This window comes from Carettochelys insculpta, chromosome 3 (assembly GCF_033958435.1).
Source record: "Carettochelys insculpta isolate YL-2023 chromosome 3, ASM3395843v1, whole genome shotgun sequence".
NCBI classification, from domain to species: domain Eukaryota; kingdom Metazoa; phylum Chordata; order Testudines; family Carettochelyidae; genus Carettochelys; species Carettochelys insculpta.
The window spans coordinates 55,443,711-55,461,507 of record NC_134139.1 but is presented as its reverse complement, the minus strand read 5'-3'; the positions used below and the strand labels follow the sequence as shown (position 1 = coordinate 55,461,507).

Sequence of the window (17,797 nt, the reverse complement as noted above, 5' to 3'; positions counted from 1 at the left end):
ACAGGTGCTCCAGGGATTGTTGCAAGCTCACAAGTCTGTTATTGTCTCGAAAGAAACTGCAGCTCTTCTCTTTGTGCATGAAGCAGCCCGAGTACTCCATGATCGCCTGATTGAATCTTCTGAAAAAGAGCTATTTTATCAGTTTCTCTCAAATGAACTACATAATTATTTTAAGGTATATGTATATATTTATTTAGATATTTTATATAAGAAAACTTTGTGGATTTCTTTTAGGCCCTTTTGGAAAACTTCCTTAGTTATAAAAATAATAGTAATGATTAATGTATAAGTTAAGGGCCATAATCTGCTCCCAGTTACACCATTATAAATCATGTGTAGCTAAGAGCAGATATGAGCAAAGTTTAAAATGTTAGCCTGATCCTACAATCCCCCATTTTCAGAACTCCTGCTGATTTTTCAAAGAAGTTCTGTGTACAGAGGCTTGCAGGTTTGGGCCTTTAAATATTAGGTGACTCTACTCTCTTTGACTGTGGGTGAAAAAAGGGAGGGGAGACATATGGGTTTCTTCCTCTTTCAGCACAGAATTAGAATTAGATAACACATAACTCTTTCTGTTGATAAATATTTCTTTACATCCAGATGAGAAGATCAATTTCATCTGAGAACTGTCTGGAAACATCACACCATGCTTTGCTTTAGGAGCTAAAAATCAAATCACAATGCCAGGAATGGCAATAATATTCACTCTCACATTTATGTACTGTATTGTGATGTATTTATATCTGTTTAACTTGCTGACAGAAAATATTATTTTGTAGCAAACTATGAGTGTTTTCAATTTGCAGAAATTTAGGAATGTTTAAAATATAGTACTACACATTTTTAATTGTGAACTAAGGCAAAGAGGAATTATTTTATAAGGAACACCAACACTACTTCCTATGTCACTCAGTTTTCCATGGAGTTCTGTTACAGATTTTGACTAGATTTAACTAGCTTAGTTTATGAGATTTGACAAGATCTCAATCTGAAGTGAAATGCTGTAGAATTTGTATAGTTCAAATAACTTGACACTTCAACCACTTATTAGCACAGTGCTAAAAGTAGCATCTCTTGTCAGATCCAAGGGTGGGTGCATGATCAGATGGGGGAAGAAGGACACTCCCCTCTTGCAGTGGCTCCTGGGGAGGGGGAGGCAGGGGTCTTGGGGCACTGCTTCTAGCCTGCTGCCCTGGCATGCTCCCCACCCCATGTGTCCCCTGGTTCCTACTTCTGCCACAGGGTAACTTAAAATACCAGGGGACACATGATGGAACACATGGCACAGCAGGAGGGCTGGGATACTCAGGCAGTGGGGAGTGCAGGGGACAGCAGGTGGTGAATTTTGCTGCAACCCAGGCCAAGGCCAGGAATATTTCTGGTTCTGGGGCACCACGGTCCCATATATCTCACCATCTATGCATACAGACTTTCAACTGTGCCAAATTTGAATGGATTTTTAAAGTGACAAGAAAAAGGAAATCCTGACAGAACATCACTTGCCAAATTTTAAGTTTCTGCTACATAGCATGGAGCAGCTAGACCTTTTGAGAAGAAAAGGTCACCAATTTAACATGGCAAAAACAATGTACTTTCTCTAACTTCATTCTTAGAAATGGCTGAACCTTTCTAGATGACAATATGTTTTTAAAAAAAATCAGTCGGATTTCCAGTATGGAAAATTTCAATCTAAGCTGTTAAAGATGGAAAACTTATGAACAACTGAAAAGAGGGTCTTAAAATTATGACTGGGGGGAACAATAATAGGCAGAACTACCATTTGGTTTAAGAGCAGGAGTCAACATTGCTTTTTAACGTATAACATGGTGAGAAGAATTGGCTGAGCTGTATTTTTAATAGATAACATGGACCAAAGAAAAACTGATGGAGGAGTCTACCATATTTGTGGATTTTCTGGATATGAGCACATCTCTTGGAAGTAAAATCTATCGAAACGTGACTAACTACAAAAAACTTGTTTCTGTATTGGAAGAATTCCAAATGAAAGTGAATTCAACAGATACTAAGGTATAGTAAACTGATGGCTTGTTGTACATACATATTAAATGAAAGTTCTGAAAAGAATATGTTAGAAATATTTTGAGGATGACAAAATGCAATTTTTTTCATGCATAGGCATGTATGTTATAACAATAATATATGCAGTTGACATTTGTACATGCAGCATGGAGAATTATTATATTATGTAGTTACTTGATTTTTGTGTGAAGTATTTAAGTGCGCAAGTCTGAATTTTCAAATCATCACAGATGCACAGGTGTGTCTACTTGAAAATGTAGTCCAGGAGGACTAATTATTGGCGTTTTTATTATTTTGATTGGGATCCTTGGTTTTAGTTGGAAAGAGTAGAGGGTTGATCTGATGTTTAATGCACGGGACTGAGGCTCAGGAGATCTGGGTTCTATTTCTGACTGTGGTACAAATTTCCATTATAACTTCAGAAAAGTTGCTTATTCTCTCTGGAACTGACTTCTGGAACATGGCACAAAGACTCTCTGCAGTAAATTCATTAAAGTATGGTACATGACACAGGTAGAATGTGATAAGTAACAGTATAAACTTACGAGTAGACTTACCCAGAGTTGCCCAGGTCCCCCAGGGCAGAGTGGGGGGTGCAGGAGTCAGGGCACGCAGGGCCTTGGGGATGTGGATGACTCAGGGCAGGAGGCTGGAGGGGTGTGGGAGATGCAGGAGTCAGAGTGGGTGGGTTGAGAAAGGGCTCAGCTCAGGAGACTGGGGATGGGGGTGTGCAAGAGCAAGGTTTGGGGGTGAGGAGTGGTTCAGGGCAGTAAGCATGGGTGAAGGGATCAGAATTCAGGATTGGGAGGAGGGAGAACTGGGGATGGGGGACTCACACCAGAGGGTGGAGATGACTGCTGGCTTCTCTCTGGGGACAACCTGGGATGCGAGGACTGTGAACCCTACCTGCCATCTTGTCTCCAGGGCAGGCAAGGCAGCAACAGAGAGCAAAATATAGCTTGTAGTACTTGCTTTTGTGAACTGAGTAGGTAAAATGGACAGAGTGCCACAGGTTAGGATGATTAGTGGCAACATGGGTAGCAGCATGAGAATCTCTGTAAGTGACTTTATGACAGAGGCATTCAAGAGGCTAGGGAAAAGAAATACATACCTATTGTAACTTTTCTAGTTACAGGAGTTAAGCTGTCTCTTTCAGCTTTTCTAGTTTTGTTCCCTGGGATAACACCTTCCCTTTATTTACCTGCTGTAAATATCACTTGCCGTGTGCAGCTGCTTTCTTATCACAGTGATCTTGTTCTTTTTCACTTTCCCAGACTTCAATAGTGTTCTTTAAGGAAGCTGTAGAACACACTACAAGGGCTGCGAGAGTCTTTCGACAACCAGGTGGACACATGATGCTAGTAAGAAAATACATTTTTATCATTTACATAAATCTACATTTAAAATATTTCAGGATCCCAACAGGCATAGGGTTTTTTTTATGCTGAACTTCCACTTTCTATACTTAAAAAATTTACTGAAGCCATATTACTTTCTAGGATCTCTCCTTTTTCTGACTGATAAAATACAAGATAAAATCAGAACTAACAGTTATATCTTTTGAGGTTACTATCTTTAGGATATTAAGATGACCTTTGTACTGTTTTTTTAATTATTGTGGCACTGAATAATATTATCTACCTACCTATGTTCCCTGTGTGGCCATGTTGCCCCAAAAAGTCTCCAGAAATCCTTTACCTTGAGAAGTCTTTCCTGGACGCAGTAGCCCACTTCTCCTGCAAGACAGAAGAATCAGCTGTTTCCCCAAATCTTATACTTTGAGAAGGGCATACCTTGTGCACTAGTTGCCCCAAGACCTGTAAAGAACTTTGTGGAAACTACCAGCTACCCAAACTGCATGGTAGCAGGGTGCAAAAGCCTCCCACTTCCAGTACAGCACTCTGTATATACATTGTGGAGTCTGAGGTGTCTTTTATGCTCCAGCTGTTGCTTCAGCAGGGCCAGGAACTTTTCCTGGTCTGGCTCTTCCTGACAAGGTTTGGGCATCCTCAGCCCACACAGGCTCATTCAGGCTTGGGGGACAGTTGATGAAAGATGGGTATCTGCAAAAGGTATGAGAGTAGAAATTAAGTAATTATCCAGTCTAATTTGTGATAAACCTGGAGGTTTTTTCTCCCCCGTTTATATTTGAATTTCTGTGTCACTCTGAAATATTTATAATAATAAAACTTCTAGCAGACTATTTTATGTTAGAAAGATTACACTCTACTCTTGGTCTACGTATGCAAGCTTTATGCTAAGTTATAAGTGATGCAAACATTAAAGTTTCTTGCTACATCTATCCTTTCTATTATTTATCGCTTCCCAGTTTTTGTGTCATCTGCGAATTTTATGAGTGATAATGTATTTTCTCTAGGTCATTGATAAAAAATATTGACCAACATAAGGCAAAAAATGAGTTGCTATGGGAACCTCTAAAAACACTCAGTGATCATTCCCTGTTCAGTGTTACGTTTTAAGATTTAATTAGGCAATTAATCAATTTAGTATGTGCTTTGTTAATTTATATTGTTCTAATTTTAAACAAATTGTCTAAAGCCTTTCAGAATCCTAACTATATTGTATCACCTTTATTGCCTTTCTCAACCCAACATATAATCTCACAAAAAGATATCATATTAGTTTGACAAAATCTATTTTTCATAAACCAAATTTTGATTGGCATTAATTGTGTTTTCTTCCCTTTAATTTTTGAGTCCTATATCTTCCACCCCTTCATGTTGCCTGGGATTGATATAAAACTAATAGGTTTTAAATTACCTTGGTGATCCCATATGCCCTTGTTTAATATTATCAGCACACTAGCTTTCTTCTTATCTTCTGAAACTTTCTATGTATTCCAAGCCTTATTGAAGATCATCATTAACAGTCCAACAGGTTCTTCAGTCAGTTCTTTTAAAATTCTTGGATGTGAGTTATCTGAACCTGCAGATTTTTTAAAGAAGTCTTTAGTATTTCCTGTTAAACATCTTCGGCTGCATCTACACTGCAAAGTTTTGTCGATAAAACTCATGAGTGGTGTCTACACAGGCTCTCCCTTCCACAAGGGTCCTAGTAATGAGCAAAGGGGAATATTCAAATGAAGCATGGATTTAAATATCTCAGGCCTCAATTGCATATTCATGCAAGATTTAGCTTCTGGAAGACCCCCTTCCAGAAGCTACCGAGACACGTAGATGGAGCCCTTCCAGAAGGAACACCCCCCACACCACTTCCAAAAGCCCTCTTATTCATCAAACTTTTCAGGAATAAGGGATATTTCAGAAGTGGGGGCCTTCTGCTGACAGAGAGGGCTTCCAGTTCACAGAGCTTCTGGTCTTTTGGATGTTAGACAGGTTAAATAGAGTGAAAAAGTTTTGCTGTTTATTATTGTAAGTCTAGAACAAAGATTTTCAAAGTGTGGGGCATGCCTCCCAGGTGGTATGGAGGAAAGTTCCAGACGGTGCAGAAGCACAGCACCAGCTGCCCTAGGGATGATTACAAGAGCTCCTGCCACCTGGGTTCTAACAGCAGAAGCCTCAGAAAACAGCTGTACTAAAGCTAACACCAAGAGCCCCAGGCACCAGCCACTCCAGGGCCGTGTCTACACGTGCCCCAAACTTCAAAATGGCCACGCAAATGACCATTTTGAAGTTTACTAATGAAGCGCTGAAACGCATATTCAGCGCTTCATTAGCATGCGGGAGGCCGCGGCACTTTGAAATTGACACGCCTCGCCGCCACGTGTCTCATCCAGACAGGGCTCCTTTTTGAAAGGACCCCGCCTACTTCAAAGTCCCCTTATTCCCATCAGCTCATGGGAATAAGGGGACTTTGAAGTAGGCAGGGTCCTTTTGAAAAGGAGCCCTGTATGGATGAGATGCGCGGCGGCGAGGCGCGTCAATTTCGAAGTGCCGCGGCCGCCCTCATGCTAATGAAGCGCTGAATATGCATTTCAGCGCTTCATTGGCAAACTTCGAAATGGCCATTTGCGTGGCCATTTCGAAGTTTGGGGCACGTGTAGACGTAGCCCAGGTCTAACTGTGGAAACCCTGGCGACTCAGAGTGGAAGCTCCCAAAGAAAGATTTGGAGCACCCACCAGCCCAGGTCTTGCAATGAAAGCACAACTGCCAGCCACCAGGGGCTAACAGTAGGCATTTCAATGCTGGTGCATCAGGTCTATAACAACAGTTACCTTTCCTCCCTTCCAGTTTAGTATGATAGCCTATCCTTATAACAAGCCATTGTGCAGTGCTTATTGCACTGGCGACTCATATTTTTCCATATCGTTGTATGATGAAAAATAGATTTATACTTATTGCCGAAAGATGGTAATGTTCCAAAATGAAAGCCGAAGACTGAAATGGCTAAAGTTGATACAGAGGAGTAAATTTGCAAAAAGAAGAAAATATGGTGAAGCATACTTGGATTTTGGTTTCACTTCAACAGTAGTTAATGGAAAAAATAGGTGTCAATGTGTAGTGTGCAATAACTGTAATGAAAAGAGTCTGAAGCCAACAAAATTAAGACAGCATTTAGAAACAAAGCATGGCACACTAGTAGGAAAAATAGAGATTTTTTGAATGCCTGTTACAAGAAATTAATTTTAAAAATGAAATATGAAGTATACATCTCTGCAAATTCTTTAAAGCAACATATGTAGTGGTATATTATTTTGACAAGAATAAAAAGTCCTAAACAGCTAGATAAAAAAGGTTCTCCCAGCTCCAAATAATATTTGTAAGACAATACGTGGTAATGATACAACAAAGAAGTTAGAAACGATCCCACTATCACACAACAGTTATCTGCTGACTATCTGATGTTGGAAAATAGCAAGGCAGAGATGATCTCTCATTTGCAATTCAGTTTATCTGCAACCAGTTGGATGAAACAACAAAGATATCAAAAAAGCTCATTTAATTGCTTATGTAAGGTACTTGAGAAAACATCAATATTTGAAGATGTTTTTTGTTCTGTAAGCCAGTTGGGATCCATGCAACTGGATCTGAATGGTGTAACATTTAAAATGCCTTCCTAATATCTCACAAGTTCAAGTGGGATGCCTCTGTTGGAATACACAGGGATGGGGCCCTTTCTGTATCTGGAGGTAATGCAGCCTTGAAAGCCAAAGTGGTTGAAATTGCTCCACAGATACTGTGGACTAATGTATTATGTGCTGTGAATGCCAGGCAATGCAAAACTTAGGTTGGGAACTTACTGGTGTTATGAATTCTGCTCTTAAAATCATGAATTTTATCAAGAGACCATGCACAAAGGCACAGTTCTTTGCAGTGCTTTGTGAAGAAGTGGTTGCAGAGCACAAAGGAAGTGAGATGGCTATCCAGAAAGAAAGTGGTGCAAGACATTTATGAACTGAGAAATGAAGTTCGACTTTTTCTGTTGGATTTGCATTTCAGTAACATTGACGCTGTTTGATTTCCACTGGTTTATTGTTTTGGCTACCTTTAATGATACTTTTGATAAACTGAATTATTTAAATATCTCATTCAAAGGACCATAAAGTAATATTTTGATCTTCATGACAAGATATCAACATTCAAAAGAAAACTAGCTCTCTGGAAAACAAAAATCATAACTTGTTTACACATTCCATTTCCATTGTTAACTGACACAATCAATGAACAGATTCTGGCTCCACAACACTCAGTAATTCGATCAAGTCAATCACTTGACTTCTCGCAGAGCCTGTTTGGATGTTTTCCCACTCAGAATGAATCCTTAAATGATTGGATTATCCAAGCTTTTGTAGCTGAGGCAGGACTTTATCCTGTTTGTCCAATGACTGACATTCAGAAGAAGATGATTGAACTTCAGAAAGATCTGATTCTGGAAATTTAATTTAAAAAGCAGTCTGTGGGGATTTTTGTAGTTTTTGTTGTTGGAAGTTGGCTCAGAACATCCAGCTTTGTCACTGTGTGATCAAAGCTCTTTTACTGTTTGGTTCATCTTATTTTTGTAAGATCGGATTCTCTGCACTTGCTGTGGCAAAAAGAAAGAAGTATTCAAGACAAGTGGATGACAACTTGAGAGGGTCCATTTCAGAAATCTACCCTCAAATTGATAAATTGTCTCCAAGGAAACAGGCCTTCACATTAAATATTTGTGTGTATAAAATTTGGAGGTGTAGGCCATGTAATTAATATTCTATTAAGGTCTCGCTTAGGTTTATGAATAGGCTATCAAGCATATTTTTGCATGTATCTGTTTTTGTCTGGAAGGAAGGGACATGGGTTACCAAAAATTGTGCCTAAATGTGGTAGGCTCAGCTCAAAAAGTTTGAAATCAACTGCTGTAGGGGCAGCAAGAGAAATCTATCAAAATGAGGACAATCTTTACCTTATTCTGCATGAAGAATTCTTTATGAATTGCCTTGCTAATTCTCTGGTGCTTTCTACCATCTCAGAAAAATCTAAGACTTCTAGTGCGTCTCGGTTAGCTGCTTTCAGTTCTGCTGGCTACACCAGATAAAAAACGAAGATTTATTCTAATGCTATGTAGGTCATTGAGGCAGCAAACTAATGCTAAAATGTCTACCTATCAGTTCTGTTCATATCAAAAATTTGGAAATAAAAGGATGAGAGACCATTGGATTTAGAATGTATTTAGTTTTTAAAAGGCTCAGCATCTCAGCATCATCATCATCAACAGCCACCATGGGCTCAGTGCCCGTTGGTGTCTGATGCCTCTCTCATTATTTCATTCCATTTTTCCATTTCCAGTGCAGAGTGGCTTAGTTTCTGTAGAATAGCTCTGCACCAGTCTACTGTATAATCTACTCATTCTCTGTGGGGTCTGCCTCTCCTATTCAAACCGTCCATTATGCCACACACCAAGGTCTTGATTATTCATTCATCGTCCATTCTGCAAATATTCCCAAACAGCTGTAACTTGTATTGTATAACCTTCTGCAGTAGGTTCTCTTTCAGCTGTCATTTCAGCATCATTAGAATATATTTTTAGCACAGTTGGATTGTTTTGACCAAAATGTAGGCTATATGTTTTAACAGCAATTGAATTGGGAAAAGAGTATCAATGTGCAAGGGAATATATAAAAGACTGGTAGGCCCAAGTAATTAGTAGATTCATTTATTGTATTTTTATTGTTTCGTTACATAATTTCTAACTTTCGGATCTTCATCGAATGGTTGTCTACATGTCTTCTGCTCTTGATATTGTGTACCTCCTAGTGCCAGATATCACAACTTATTCCTCCCTTTCAGTCACCTGTTTGTCTGCATATTATCAGTGAATGCCCTTTTGCTCTCCCTCTGGAAAGCAGAAAGGAGAAGATTGGACCAGCTTACCCCTTGGTTCCTTCAATCACATGTTTCAGGTGGAGATGAAATACTTTAGCAGTCAATTATCACAGCTTTAAACTCAAGTAGTTTTAATGGCTGTGTCTACACTAGTCCAAAACTTCGAAATGGCCATTTTGAAGTTTACTAAAGAAGCGCTGAAATACATATTCAGCACTGCATTAGCATGCTGGCAGCCTTGGCACTTCGAAATTGAAGCAGCTCGCCACTGCATGGCTCGTCCAGACAGGGCTCCTTTTCAAAAGGACCCCAGCAACTTTGAAATCCCCTTATTCTTATCTTCTGTTAGGAATAAGGGGATTTTGAAGTTTGCTGGGGTCCTTTTGAAAAGGAGCCCCGTCTGGACGAGCTGCGCGGTGGCGAGCTGTGTCAATTTCGAAGTGCTACGGCTGCTGGCATGCTAATGAGGTGCTGAATATGTATTTCAGTGTTTTATTTGTAAACTTCGAAATGGCCATGCAAATGGCCATTTTGAATTTTTGGGCTAGTGTAGACACAGCCAATTTGTTGTAAATATTAACAGAGAGGTAGCCATGTTAGTCTGTATTCTAACAAAACAAAACAGCAGTCATGTAGCACTTTAAAGACTAACAAAATGATTTATTAGGTGATGACCTTTTGTGGGGCAGGCCCACTTCTTCAGATCTGTAAACTTTCCAGTCCAGACTTGGTTATATCGCACAGAGGTCCAAAAAACTTGCAATGAAAACTGACAAATCAAATACATAGACCTGAAGGAGAAGGGTGAGGAAAGTTAAGTTTTTTGCCTGAGATAATTGTGAACATAAAGGAAGGGAAGCAGTCCTTGTACTGTGTGAGATAATTGCTGTCCTTTTTCATACCAAGTGTCAATGTGTCAAATTTGAGTATGAAACCCAGTTCACAAATCTCAGTGGGTGCATCTACACTTGCGTTCCTCTTTTGAAAGAAGTATGCAAATGAGGTAAATTGGAAATGCAAATGAAACATAAATTTGCATATTGTACACCTCATTTGCATACTCTAATTTCAGAAGAGCTTCTTTCAAAAGAAGAAAGCCAGTGTAGATGCTGCTCTTTCGAAAGTAAACCCCATCTTTGAAAGAATCCTTCTTCCCATTAAATAAAGGGAAGAAGGATTCTTTTGAAGATGGGTTTACTTTTGGAAGAGCAGCATCTACACTGGCCTTCTTCTTTTGAAAGAAGTGCTTTTGAAATTAAAATATGCAATTGAGGTGCCAATTATGCAAATTTATACCTCATTTGCATTTTTGGTTTGCCTCATTTGCATGTGTCTTTCGAAAGAGGGATGCAAGTGTAGACGCACTCAATATGTAATCTGCTTTTAAAGTCTCTTTGTTGTAGCCCATATTCACAGGTCTTTAAAAGAATGGTCCACTCCATTGAAATACTCACTGACAGGCTTATGTGTATTGAGATTCCTAATGTCTGTTCTGTGCCCATTCATTCTTTGGCAAAGTGTTTGCCCGATTTGTCCAATATATATGGTAGAGGGGCACTGGTAGCATATGATGGCATATATAATATTGGTTGAGGTGCAGAAGAATGAGCCCCTGATCTTGTAATTAACATGGTTAGGTCCAGTGATGGTGGCCCCAGAATAAATATGTGGACTAAGTTGGGAATGGGATATGTTGCAAGGAAGAGTTCCAGGATTAGTATTACTGTGATTGTGATTGCTAGTGAGAATCTTCCTTAGCTTAAGAGGTTGTCCATAGGAAAGAATAGGCCTGTCATTTAGGGCCTTCAGAGTGTAGCATCATGATCTAGAATAGGCTATAGGTTCTTAGTGATGTGTTGCAGGGGTTTGAGCTGGGGGCTGTAGGTAATGACAAGTGGTGTTCTGTTATTGACCTTCTAGGGCCTGTCTTGAAGTAGCTGGTTTCTGGGTATTCATCTGGTCCTGTCAATCTGTTTTTTTACTTCTCCCAGTGGGTAATTAAGTTTTATGAATGCTTTTGTTGTAAATATGTTCTAGTCAGCCTTATATTAATTTTTATTAGTACTCCAGTGTTGTTGTTTTAAGATACTGTATTTTTAACATTCAGTTGGGTTCCATCAATGGGTGGTATTCTACCATATCATCTCCTGTTTCAAAACATTCCCCTCCAGTCATGTTGTTACACTGCCCAGAGATTCTTATGAAAGGAGTCATTATTGTCTTGGTAAGGGGTATAGTCCTAACAAATGTGCTGTCTGCTGTTCTTTCAGCAAACTTTCCCAGAAAAAGAACATTAAATTCAGGATGTATCTCAAATACATCTCTGAGAACTGATTCAGATCTGAGAACAGATTCAGACCTGGTTAATTAGGTCAGTGTGACTCCAAAATTCCCTCTATCAATAGTGCTTTTTGTATCAGTGCTTTGATAGATTTGTAAACAACATCAGTTTATCTTCCCCAAAACCAGATTTGCCAACTTGGTAAATATCATCCTGCACATGTAAAGAAAATCTGAAATGACTGTCAGACTGTGCCTGAACCTAGCATTGCACATGGCATCATATGTGTTTTGTCATTTCTCATGCCAGGCTATGATTTCATCCTTTTCATTTATGGTTGAAGACAACAGTTTATTTACACAAAGCATAAATATGATTGTCAGTGTTCTTTAGTAAGTTCTGATGTCTCTTCACTAATGATTAGACCAGTGTGGGCAAAATATGGCCTACAAAACCACCAGCTCTGGCCCGCCACCTTGTGTGCCATGCCATAGGCAATTAGGGCATCCCTTGTGGGAGCCCTCTGCATGATACCTGTGTTCCAACTAATGGGACCTGCCTGAGCCATGTCTGCAAACTGACCAATGGGAGCAGCAAGATTGAGCTGGGGGAAAGGGCAATACAAAACTCCCCTGCCCCACTGTGCAGCATGCAGAGAGCACATGGCCCCCACAGCCAGCCACTTTAAGCATTTGTATGGGGGCTTGGCAGGCAGAAAGCCCACCTGAGAGTCCCACTGGACTGCTGGCCAGGAGGTATCTAAGGTAAGTATCTCCCAGGAAGAACACCCCATCCCCTCCTGCACCCCAACCCTTTGCCTACCCTTCTGCACCTGTGCCCCAGGTCACAACCCCAAATCCTCAGCACCCTTGTTCCTGCACACAAACAGTCTCCCAGATCCTGCACCCCAATCCCCTGCCCCAGGTGACAACTCCCTGCTGCCCTAGGTCACAACCCAAACCCCTGCACTCCCTCCTGCACCTCCACCCCAGGTCACAGCTCTGTCTCAGACCCTGCATCCCCTCCTACATCTCAGAATCCTCTCCTGCACTCATACGCCATCCCAGACCTCTATACTTCCTCCAGGACCCTGCACTCCTCCTACACCCCAATACCAATACATCACAACCCCCTCCCAGACTGTGCCTCTCCTCATACACCCATCTTCCAGGTCAGAACCATCCCATGCACCACAGTTCCCTGCCCCAGGTCACAACCCCCTCCTTCATCCACACCTCACATTCCCTCCTGCACCTCAGTCTCCTACCCCAAGCTGCTTTCAGCATCCAACTTCCATCCCAGATCCTGCACCTCCATTAATATCATGGAAGAGTGCAGCCCTTGATCAGTTAACTTTTAGCAAGTTCTGAACCAAATTCTAGGAGTGGCCTCTGGGTCAAAAATTATTGCCCACCCATTGGCACATTCTTTGTACATGATCTTCAGTATTAATAGGTTTATTTCCAAATAAAACATTGTTGGAAACTGCCAAAACAATCTGGCAACGCCCTACCACTAAGAGAGCAGATTAAATAGTACTGCATCCCAGCAAAGGGTTCTCAACATTTTATTTTCCTATCCTATCCTTAGCTCTTTGGTGGTTAATGCAGTCAATGAACAAGACAGGAAGTATCATTCAAAGACCACATCACCATCAATAACTGTGGGGTCAGTGCCCAGTGGTGTCTGATGTTTCTCTCACTATTCCTTTCCATCTTTCCTTGTCCAGTGCAGAGTGGATTAGTTTCTATAGACGAGCTCTGCACCAATCTACTATATCATTTACCCATTCTCTGTGGGGTCTGCCTCTCCTATTTGAACCGTCCATTATGCCGAATACCAGGATCTTGATCTTTTTTGTTTGTTGTTCATTCTGCAAATCCATTTTATAACCTTCCGTATCAGGTTCTCTTTCAGCTGTATCTTTCTATATAATTCCTCATTGGTGACCTTCTGCATCCACCCTATTCTCAGAATCTTTCTATAACAACTCCTTTCAAATGCCAATATTCTTCTTTTCAGATCTTTCAGTATCACCCATGTGTCACATCTGTACAACATGCTGCTGAATATTCACATTTTCAAGATGCTCAGCTTCATTCCTAAGCTAATCGCTTTGCTTTTCCGGATCTTATCCATTGCATTCAAACTCGCTCTTGCTTTCACTGTTCTAGTAGCTATATCCTTCTTACAGTCTAAATCATATGTTATGTTGTTCCCCAGATATGTGAAAATCTCTATATTTTCTAGTTCAATACCATCAACGCTGATCTTCCTTCCTATTTCCTTATCTCCAAATACCATTGTTCTTGTTTTAATGATGTTCCTAATCAGTCTGTACCGCTTCCCTTCTTTGTTTTGCATTTGCACCATTTTCGCTAGCTTCTCCTCATCTTCCTCAATGATAACTATATCATCCACAAACCTCAAGTTGAATAGTAACAAAGAGGAAGCCGTGCTCGTCTATACACTATCAAAACAAAAAGCAGTCAAGTAGCACTTTAAAGACTAGCAAAATGGTTTATTAGGTGAGCTTTCGTGGGACAGACCCACTTCTTCAGACCATAGCCAGACCAGAACAGACTCAATATTTAAGGCACAGAGAACCAAAAACAGTAAACAAGGAGGACAAATCAGAAAAAGATAATCAAGGTGAGCAAATCAGAGAGTGGAGGGGTGGGGGAAGGTCAAGAATTAGATTGAGCCAAGTATGCAGACAAGCTCCTATAGTGACTCAGAAAGTTCCCATCACGATTTAAACCGTGTGTTAATGTGCCGAATTTGAATATAAAAGCCAGCTCAGATGTTTCTCTTTCCAAAATGGTGCGATAATTCCTTTTCTGTAACACACATACCTTTAGGTCATTGACAGAATGCCCCATTCCATTGAAATGTTGACTAACTGGTTTGTGGATCTGGAGTGTTTTGATGTCTGTTTTTGTGCCCATTGACCCTTTGTCTAAGGGAGTTAGAAGTCTGTCCAATATACAAAGCACTTGGGCATTGTTGGCACATGATGGCATATATGATGTTAATTTTTTCCCATGCACAGATATCCCTTCTGTCTCTTTCTTGATCTTGTCCATTGCTCCCTTCAGATGCATGATGAAGATACTTAGCGATATTGGATCTCCTAGTCTCATACCTCTACTTGTTTTAAACCAACTTCCCAACTCCCCGCATGTTCTCACCACTGCCTCTGCATTGTCAATGATATCCTTCAACAACCGTATAAGTCTGCTATCCACTCCATATGACTCCAACACTGCCCAAGTCACATTCTGATTTATACTGTCAAATACCTTTTGAAAATCGGCGAAGCAAGTATATACGTTCTTGTTCTTTCGTTGAGCTTTCTCCGCTATCAGTCTTAGTGCCAATATCTGCTGTATGGTACTTCTGTCTTTTCTGAACCCCACTTGCTCATCTGCTATATGTTCTTCTAACTGTGATCTTACTCTCTCTGTCAGCATTATCATCGGCACCTTGCTTAGGTGACTCGTTAGGGCAATCGTTCTGTAGTTCTTGCACTCCAATGTACTTCCTTTCCTGAGTATTGTCACTAGCATGGATCTTGTCCATTCCTTAGGTGATTTCCTTTCTTTCCATGCTATATTACATAGTCAGTGTACTTCCTGAATCATGTTTTCTCCGCTGTATTTAATCATCTCTCCCGCGATCTTATCATTTCCAGGGCTTTTGTTGCTCTTTAGTCGTTTCACTGCTTTTTCAACTTCCTCCTTTAGAATACTGGTCTCTCTCTCTCGATGCTCAGTGGAGATATCTCTTTCAGTTCTTCATTCAGTCTCTCTGACACCCTTGGGTCCAACTGTGCTTTGTGTAGATTGGTGTAGTATTTCGTCCGTCACTGCACAATCCTCTCTCTGTTCATAAGCACTTCTTAGTTCTCATCTTTGATCACCATCTGCTTTGGTTGCCGTTTCCTATCAATATTCCTAATAATCTTATACATCTCCCTGGTCTTACATCTGCCATGATACCTCTCTGTATCTCCACATTGCTCCTCTGTTTCTCCTTATCCTTTCTGGCTGCTTTCCTTATCTCATTGCGTTTCACCCTATATTGCTGTTCCGCCATCTCAGAAACATCTCTTATGATATTCAATGCGCTCTTCTCTTGAACTAACTTCAGTATCTCCTGAATAATCCACTTCTTATTGGTATTCTCATCTTCTGGAACAGTCTGCTCAATTGCTTCTTCTATCGCCGTGGCTATCCCTGTGACTCTCTTATCTAGATCTTTCTAGATATGTGGCAATATTCTTAATCTTCTCTTCGAGTGCTGCTCTGTATGCATTCCCTGTTTCTTCCTCATCTCAGCCCCACCACATCTCTTTATTTTCTTAAGCTGTGTCTTACACTTTCTTTTGAGTTTTATCTTGAAGTTTGCGATCACTAGACTGTGGACCAAGTCTATATCTGCTCCTTAAAAAGTTCAGCACTGCTGTACTGATGTTACCCTTCTTCTTATCAGAATCACATCTATCATGTTCTTGGACCTCCCATTATTCGATCACCATGTCCTTCCTACAGTCCTTTTGTTGGAATCTTCTGTTGCAGATCACCGTCTCATTCTCTGTAGCAAACTCTAGTAGTTTCTCACCTCATTTGTTTCTTTCTCCATATCCAAACCTTCCCATGACTCTTTCCCAACCTTCGTTATCTGTTCTAACCTATGCATTCCAATCTCCTCTGATGATCAGCACATCTTTCTTTGGTATCTCCTCCACTGTCTTTGTCAAGTCTTTATAGATAGAATAGCTCAATCTCTTCCTTCGTACTGTCCAAAGTGGGTGCATACACCTGAATGACTGAAATGTTCAATAGTTTTGCTTCAAATCTCAGTACCATCATTCTTACACTCACCAGTTTGTATCCTAACAATGTGCCTCAAGTTCTTTTGCTAAGAAGGTATCCGACTCCTGCCTCATGCTTCATTTCATTCCCTGACCAAACAACTTTGCAACAACGCATCTCTCCCAATGCCATCCCACGCATCTCTGCCAGTCCAAGAATATCACATCGATATCTCTCCATCTCTTTTCAAAGCAGCTCTAACTTACCAGTCACCCACAGTGTTTGAATGTTCCATGTTCCAATTGATAGTATATGTGTTACTTGTAATTTTCTTTCGGTAGCCAACTTATCAGCCCAACCCTGATCCCTGTATTGGTGCCATGGACCTTGTCTGTCTGGGCAACATCTGAGCCGGCATCTTTTATCAGATAGTTGTACTGGCATCAGATTTCATTCGTATTGTTGTTTCACAATCAGCTCATCGTCAGTCATCTGACGGACCCTCTTATCCAGGCTTGGGACTGGCATGGAACCCCTAGAGACTTCATGAGGGAGTTAGTGTAGACGCAGCCACAGAAAAAAGATATAATAAAATACAGTTATCTGGATGCATGTTATATTAAGGTTTATAAAGAGGTGAGCCCAGCTTTGGTATAGCATTCTGCTAAGTGTCATTCTTTCTAACTTCTTAGCTGTTTTGCTAAGATGGAATCCGACTCCTGCTTCACGCTTCGTTTCATTTCCTGACCAAAGGACTTTGCAACTGCACATCTCTCCCAATGCCATCCAACGCATCTCTGCTAGTCCAAGTATATCGCATTGGTATCTCTCCATCTCCTTCTGAAGCAGCTCTAATTTTCCAGCTGCCCACAGTGTTCAGACATTCCATGTGCCACTTGATAGCATATGTGTTAGTTGTAATTTTTTTTCAGTGGCCAACTTATTGACCCAACCCCAATCACTTGATTGGTGTCATGGACCTTGTTTATCCAGGTGACTTCTGAGCTGGCATCTTTTATCATTTAGTCGTACTGGCGTCAGATTTCACTCATGTTGTTGTTTCACAGTCAGCGCATCGACACTCATCTGACCAAGCCGCCTCCTTCATCCAGGCTTGGGACTGGCATGGAGCTCGTAGAGACTTTGTGGCGGAGTTAAAGACCACATGGCATAATAATAACCAAAGAGTTATTTCACTTATGCTACATCTACACTATGAGATAAATTCAAATTAATCCAGTTCACTCAATTTTACCGCATTACTGTCTTCACTGCAAACACCATTAGCTTGATTTTGGGTGCACTAATCTCGAGATTACAAAAATGCAGTTACCTGACAGGTATTAGCATCAAACTCGAATTCAGAAGTTCGATTAAA

At 40.6% G+C, this 17,797-nt stretch overlaps 1 protein-coding gene across 1 annotated transcript in view; it reads left to right on the top strand.

Annotated features, from left to right (window-relative positions):
• DNAH14 (dynein axonemal heavy chain 14) overlaps window positions 1-17,797 on the top strand; it is a gene marked incomplete at its 5' end in the record, with an annotated part of 447,359 nt that overhangs the window by 288,169 nt on the left and 141,393 nt on the right. The window contains 3 exons of the mRNA XM_074988409.1: window positions 5-175; window positions 1,861-2,028; window positions 3,315-3,401. Coding sequence (XP_074844510.1) covers window positions 5-175; window positions 1,861-2,028; window positions 3,315-3,401 — 426 coding nt within the window. The remainder of the gene's footprint in view (window positions 1-4; window positions 176-1,860; window positions 2,029-3,314; window positions 3,402-17,797) is intronic.